At 38.9% G+C, this 7171-nt stretch overlaps 2 protein-coding genes across 2 annotated transcripts; both read left to right on the top strand.

Moving 5' to 3' along the window:
* Window positions 1-2083: 2083 nt before the first annotated feature.
* On the top strand, window positions 2084-5783 carry LOC107863049 (LRR receptor-like serine/threonine-protein kinase GSO2). Its single transcript, XM_047409501.1, has 2 exons — window positions 2084-5300; window positions 5426-5783. The coding sequence occupies exons 1-2, from the start codon at window positions 3302-3304 to the stop codon at window positions 5764-5766; spliced, it is 2340 nt and encodes a 779-aa protein (XP_047265457.1). The 5' UTR covers window positions 2084-3301; the 3' UTR covers window positions 5767-5783.
* LOC124896835 (receptor-like protein kinase) lies at window positions 2152-3014 on the top strand. The gene is made up of 2 exons (XM_047408676.1): window positions 2152-2611; window positions 2674-3014. The coding sequence occupies exons 1-2, from the start codon at window positions 2152-2154 to the stop codon at window positions 3012-3014; spliced, it is 801 nt and encodes a 266-aa protein (XP_047264632.1).
* Window positions 5784-7171: the final 1388 nt, after the last annotated feature.

The raw sequence follows: 7171 nt of genomic DNA, 5'->3' as shown, positions 1-7171 counted from the left end.
AAAACTCTTTTCATTGCTATCCAGTGAGTTTTGTTGGGATTACTCGTGTACCGACTCAATTTACTGATAGCGCATGCTATGTATGGTCGTGTACAGTTCATTATATACATTAAACATCTCAATACTCTTGCATACGCCAATTGCGAGTCACTTTCACCTTCATTCTTTCGAAGTGCAAAGCTCGCATCCAATGGGGTGTTTTGTTGTAATATAAGATTCAGCAGTGTTTGGCCATGAATATTTTTTACTTTTTTCTCATCTAGACCAAAAGGGGTGCCATGAAAATCTACGCATGTTTATGCAAAATCATGAAATTTAGATATAAACGGATTCAATTAAAACATTTAATGATAATCACAAGGACCAATATTTAGTCTAAAAGTGTTCCCCTCCTTTAAGCAGTTTCTGAATTGTAAGAAATATATAAATCAACGGAAGAAAAAAAAAAACGAAATATACGAATCTGTTGCTACAATGCAAGTAAATGGTGCAAGAAAATACATAGTTCACAGTTACCCAACACACCTTACTAGTTTTACTTAACCTGAAAATGATTGTAATGCATTTAACAAATTTTATTGAATTGGAGAATTTTACTAATCTAATTGATTGATTACTTGAATGTTCATCCCCTTGGTGAGTGTTCAGTTCTCCATTTTCAAATTTGCTTCCCATTTTCCTTATTGCTATGAAATATGAATTGCAAATTATTTGCAGCAACTTATTTTTTTGTACATTTATTTTGAATTAAGGGTCTATTGGAAAGTTAAGATTGGCATACATCTAAAATTCGCATGTGAAACTACACTGAATATGTTGTTGTTACTTACCTTAATTTACATAATTAAAGACTTCAAGAGTATCTAGCCTAAAAATATTGGGTGATTGATATAAAGACATAATTTGTTTCACAATGTTCGTTTAAATTATTAATAAAAAGTACAAAAATTTCAAAGTATTTATACAATCAAATCACTTAAAACTCAATAAAAAATAAGTGTCTTCACTAATACTACGAAATAATTATATCGAAAATGAAGTATAATCTTATTAGAACAAGTCAAATTATGTAGATTCTATAAAAAGATTTTGTTTTATTGACTGAATCTGCAATCGCCATTCTTTGGATGCACACAATATAAACCTCACTCTAATGCAATAGCTCGTAAACCACATAGAAGAGTTAAATCACACTAGGCAAGCCCCATGTGACGAATTTGATCAAAAAAACCATGCAATCGTTTTGAACATGAGAATCCTTATTTGAAGATTACCTGCTCAACCAACTCTATTACATTACGGTTACAGAATAACTTTATTCTATAAGTATATAAGAATTACATAAAAAGCAAAAACAAAGAGTAGGGGTAAAGGCTTAGTGAGTAATCTTGTCATAAAACCGCAGATTTTGTATACAAATTGAGACTAAGTACGATTTTGAAAAACCAAGCATCTTACTGATGGATATTTTTCAGCTAAACAGCGTTTACCCCTAGGGAGTCGAGCATATTTTTCAATTGTATTGATAATAGTGGTTGCTTAAACAGTAAACATCTCTTACTTTCAACCTTAATATTGTAGATTTGAATCATCAAAGGACCAGACAGCCATATAAAAAAAGGAAATCCACATCTTAACGGAGAATGGGAAGAACAATCTGAAACATATAGCCAACAGTGCTTACGATTCATAGCCCGACAGGCATATATAAAAAGATTGCGTGCATGGATCTCAAGAACGTGTTACATATTATATAAAATTGAGTGAAAAGCATGGGGCTACCACTCATGGCCATGGTCATTTTTAAAAGCATTATAGTCCACCTTTATGGAAGGGAATCAACAACCCCCCTAGTGTTGAAATAAATATTTCGTTTCCAATGGAAGCTTCATTTTAACACCTATTCATTTCAAAAACCAACCTAGGCACTACTTAAAATATTCTCCTATTTCGTCGTTTCCTTAAATATTCATTACCTATTTCTTCGTCGTTTCCTTGAGACATTCATTACCTACTGCCCCACTAAGCATCATCAGCTGCGAGCACACATATGTTCTGACATAACAGGTTATCAACTTAAAACATAAACAACAATTACAGGTCCCAGCACCCAAAAGATTAGTTCTTGGAACTAGCTCCTTACTCTACTGGATGCAGCTTATCAAGCAAGTGCTTAAGAGGTCAGAAATGTTCTTGTTTCTGGTTAATTGGCTTCTCTTCTTTGCCAATATTTTTGCAGTCTTTTTAGCCTCATTGCCTCAAGATTCTGTTCATTTACTTGGGTTTCGAAGTGTTCTTCCAGAGCCCTCTCAAAAATTGCTTCCTTGGGATCAGTCTGTCTCACACTGCCAATGGAAAGGTGTTACCTGCTATTCAGACACAACTTCTCATGTCGAATCATTGAATTTCAGAGACTTCCTTCTATCTGGAATCTTGGACAAGGCCTTTCATAATCTTTGTCATCTTACTCGCTTGATCTCCCTTGATCTCAGTGGCAACCATTTCACTGGTGGTATCCCCACTATGCTCGCAAACTGCAGCCAAGTTGACACGATTCGCCTCAACGACAACAGGTTTTCAGGATCCATCCCACCACAGATTTTCAAATCAAGTAAGCTTTTATACCTTGATTTGGGTGACAATCGCCTCAATGGAACCATTCCTTCTGTGTAGGACTGTCGACAAGCCTTCAATATCTTGGGCTGTGGAACACTTCCCTTAGTGGAAATGTTCCAAAAGAGCTATTTGATTTGCCAAACTTGACACAACTTTACATCCACGCAAATAATCTAACAGGACCTCTCCCCGACTTCCCATCCTCGTGCTCACTTTCCCAGCTTCATATTCATCATAATCGCTTCTCAGGTTCTTTGCCAATTTCCCTAGGTAATTGTCACAACCTTACTGCATTCTACGCAACATCTGCTCATCTAGGAGGAGTTATTTCCCCAGAGGTTTTTAGGGGCCTTTCTAATCTCGAATTTCTCTATTTACTTGATAACAACTTTGCGTAGGTCAGGCCCGGAGTGGTCCCCCCTCCCCGACACCTACGGAGTAGGTATGAACCGGGTCGTCCCCACTTGATAACAACTTTGAAGGAGAAATTCCTGAGACCTTATGGACTGAGAGCTTACAAGAGTTGACTCTTTCCGTGAATAAGTTTAATGGTAGTATATCCGAAAATATTGGAGGTTGTCATGAGATAAATTACATTGATTTGTCAGATAACAAATTAAGTGGTCAGATTCCCAAGTCAGTTGGACGTCTGAAGAATTTGAAAAATATTCTTCTGTTTAATAATATGCTTAGTGGTACATTACCAGTAGAATTTGGAAACTGCACTTCTCTTGTTGAGATAAGTCTTGTCAGTAACTTCATCAGCGGGGAAATCCCTTCAGAACTTTGCAACCTCCAAAACCTAGCAAAATTTAATGCATTCGAAAATAGAATTCAGGGACAAATTCCACAATGCATCGGAAGAATAAGCGAACTGCAGGAACTAGCTCTTTTTGAGAACCAACTGACCGGCGAGATACCACCTGGAATCACAAATATGACGAAACTTGCATATCTTTCTTTGGCTCATAATAACCTTACGGGGGAGGTGCCACCTGATCTTGGAAAAAACAATTTTCCTGGCTTAATTAAGGTTGATTTAGGTTATAATAACTTCAGTGGACAGATTCCTTCTGAACTGTGTCATGGGAACAGGCTTGCAGTCCTGACTCTTGAAAACAACCGTTTCAGTGGAAGTTTCCCAACAAATATAGCAAAATGCAAATCTGTATATAGGGTGAACCTTTTCAACAACCATTTGCAGGGGAATATTCCTGATGACATTGAAAAGAATGAGAACATTTCTTACTTGAATGTTCGAGGGAATATGCTTGCAGGAAGGATTCCAGCAGCATTTGGTTACTGGACCAAACTTTCAGAGATTGATCTTTCAGAGAATATGTTTTCTGGTTCCATACCTGCAGAACTTGGGAAGCTGCAAAATCTTGTGAGACTGAGCATTTCTTCTAACAGACTGACAGGACAAATTCCTCTTCAGCTGAGTTACTCCGCAAAACTGGCAGAGATGGATCTCAGCAAAAATAATCTTTCAGGAAGAATTCCAAAGGAAGTTGCATCATCTTCAGTATTGACAAAACTTCTACTCCAGGACAACAAACTTTCTGGTGCTCTACCAGACGCTTTCTCCTCCTCACAAAAGCTTGTAAAACTGCAGCTCGGGGACAACTTGCTTGAAGGGCCAATTCCATGCACTCTGAGTAAACTTAGGGAACCTACTTTTGCACTGAATCTGAGCATGAATAAATTTAGTGGTAAAATTCCTAGGTGTCTGAGCAATCTAGACAATTTAGAAATCCTTGATTTATCAAGCAACGACTTGTTTGGTGCAATACCATCAGAAATGCAAAAGATGAGGTCCCTTACGTTTCTCAACATATCATTTAATAACTTGTCAGGGCAGATACCTGATAGATGGGAAAAGCTGTTAAGCTCACATCCAGGATTTGCCCTGGGAAATCCAGGACTTTGCTTATCAGACACTGAAGGTAGCAACTGCAAGCAAGTGAAAAAATCACAAGAAAAATGGAAGACCATGGCTGGGGTAATTAGTGGATGTGTTCTTTCCATGGCAATCATAGTTGCTGCAATGTACTTACTAGTTACTCGCATTTGGCACCCAATCCTTCTGAATAAGCATCGGCTTGTCAAGTGTCAGTCAGGAATTGAAGATCTACCGGATGGTATAACTTTTGAGGACATTGTACATGCAACAGAAGACTGGAGCGAAAAATATGTTATTGGAAGAGGCAAGCATGGAACTGTTTATAAGATGGAATCTGCGAAATCCAAAAAGCTTTGGGCTGTCAAGAAGGTTGACTTAGCTCACAGAGCATTCAGCGATGAAATGAGAAGCCTAAATTCTGTCAGACACCGCAATTTGGTAAGATTGGGAGGATACTGCATGAGACATGGATATGGCTTCATTCTAACAGAATTTATCCCCGGAGGGACTCTTCATGATGTCCTTCACCAGAGAAAACCACCTGTAGTCCTGAACTGGGAGTCCCGCCATCGTATTGCTCTTGGTGTTGCTCAAGGCCTGTCTTACCTTCATTATGATACTGTCCCTCAAATCATTCACAGAGATCTCAAATCAGATAATGTAATGCTGGATTCTGAGATGGTGCCAAAGATTGGTGATTTTGGGATAGCTAAAATAGTATCAGATGAAGAAAACTCAACGAACTCCAAAATTGTTGGGACCCTAGGATACATTGCTCCAGGTTAGACACACGTTACTATACTAATTTTCAGTATATTTCAGTTGGCAAATTACTTTGATGAACTACTAACTTTTACTACATTCTTCTTTGGCCCCCTTCCTCTTCTTGTCCCTCCATCTATTCAGAGCATGCATACTCAGTTCAGTTGACAGAGAAAAGTGATGTCTATAGCTATGGAGTGCTTCTATTGGAGCTCTTCTGCAGAAAAATGCCAGTAGACACCAGCTTTGAAGAAGGATTAGATATTATTTTCTGGGTGAGGAAGCACTTGCAGAGAAGCAACAATTTCTTTTGTTTTCTTGATGAAGAAATTAGTCTCTGGGATGTAGAAGAACAATGGAAGGCCCTGAAAATAGTGGATTTGGCCCTTCAATGTGCTCAACTCGAGCCAAGCACCAGGCCTGCAATGAGGGATGTAGTAAGGTCTCTTGTCGAATTAAATAAAAGATGTAAAGAGAATAAATGAAACTTTTAGCAGTGAAACCCATGATCAACTTTACCAAATTCAAACATCTTTTTTTTTTTTTTTTTGCTTACATAAAAAATTGGACTAAGAAAATCATGATGTTTCAGCTTAACATAATCGAGAAAATCAACTCTTAGTCCGTTTTTATTTGCCGTGGTGATGGATGTGTTGACGCGGAGTATACAAGGCGAGGTGCCTTGGTGTATGCTTTTTGCGGATAATGTAGTTTTGATTAATGAGTCGCGGCAAGGTGTTAATGATAAGCTGGAGGTTTGGAGACAAACTTTAGAGTCTAAAGGTTTCAGATTGAGCAGGATCAATACGGAGTATTTGGAGTGCAAGTTTAGTGACTCGAGGCAAGAGGATGAGGTAGTAGTGAAGTTGGACTCAGGATAGTTTTAAGTATCTTGGGTCTACGATTCAGGGGAACGGAGAGATAGATGAGGATGTCTCTCACCGTATTGGGGCAGGTTGGATGAAATGGAGGCTCGCTTCGGGAATTTTATGCGATAAGAAGGTGCCTCCCAAGCTTAAAGGCAAATTCTATAGAGTTGCAGTCCAGCTGGCTATGTTGTATGGAGCGGAGTGTTGGCCGGTTAAGAATTCTCATATACAAAAGTTGAAGGTGGCGGAAATGAGGATGTTGCGTTGGATGTGTGGATTTACAAGGGCTGACGGGGTTAGGAATGAGATTATTCGGGAGAAGGTGGGAGTGGTGTCGGTGGAGGATAAAATGCGGGAAGTGAGGTTGAGATGGTTTGGTCATGTGATGAGGAGGGGCACGGATGCTCCAGTTCATAGGTGTGAGAGGTTGGCCTTGGATGGTTTCAAACGGGATTGGGATAGACCGAGGAAATACAGGAGAGAAGTGATTAGACGTGACATGGAGCAGTTACAGCTCACTGAGGAGTTACAGCTCACTGAGGACATGACCCTGAATAGGAAAGTTTGGAGGAAAAATACTAGGATAGAGGGATAAGGTGGGTGGATGTATCGTAGTCAGTAGTTAGGAGGACTTTGGTGTCCTTTGTTTGGCAATGTGCAATATTTTTGTGGATGTTGTACCTATGTTAGTTTTATCATGTTTCATGCTTTTGATGTTTTTGTATATTGTCGTTTGTCTTGAGCCGGGGGTCTATCGAAAACAGCCTCTCTACTTCTTTAGAGGTAGTGGTATGGACTGCGTACATTCTACCCTCCCCAGACCCCACTAGGCGGGAATATACCGGGTTTGTTGTTGTTGTTGTAGCGTAACAACATAGACTAAGAAAAGCATGATCTTTCAAATCAATTTTCAGTAAAAGCGATTTTCACCTTCTCGTCATAGCTCTTTTCGTCATGCATCACTGTCCGTAATCAGTTTTTGCTTGTTACGTTCTCTAGCTTATCCAAAATATTGTTGCTT

Source organism: Capsicum annuum, chromosome 3 (genome assembly GCF_002878395.1).
Source record: "Capsicum annuum cultivar UCD-10X-F1 chromosome 3, UCD10Xv1.1, whole genome shotgun sequence".
In the NCBI taxonomy this organism is placed as follows: domain Eukaryota; kingdom Viridiplantae; phylum Streptophyta; class Magnoliopsida; order Solanales; family Solanaceae; genus Capsicum; species Capsicum annuum.
The sequence above is the reverse complement of the archived record's forward strand: the minus strand, read 5'-3'. Positions and strand labels throughout refer to the sequence as shown.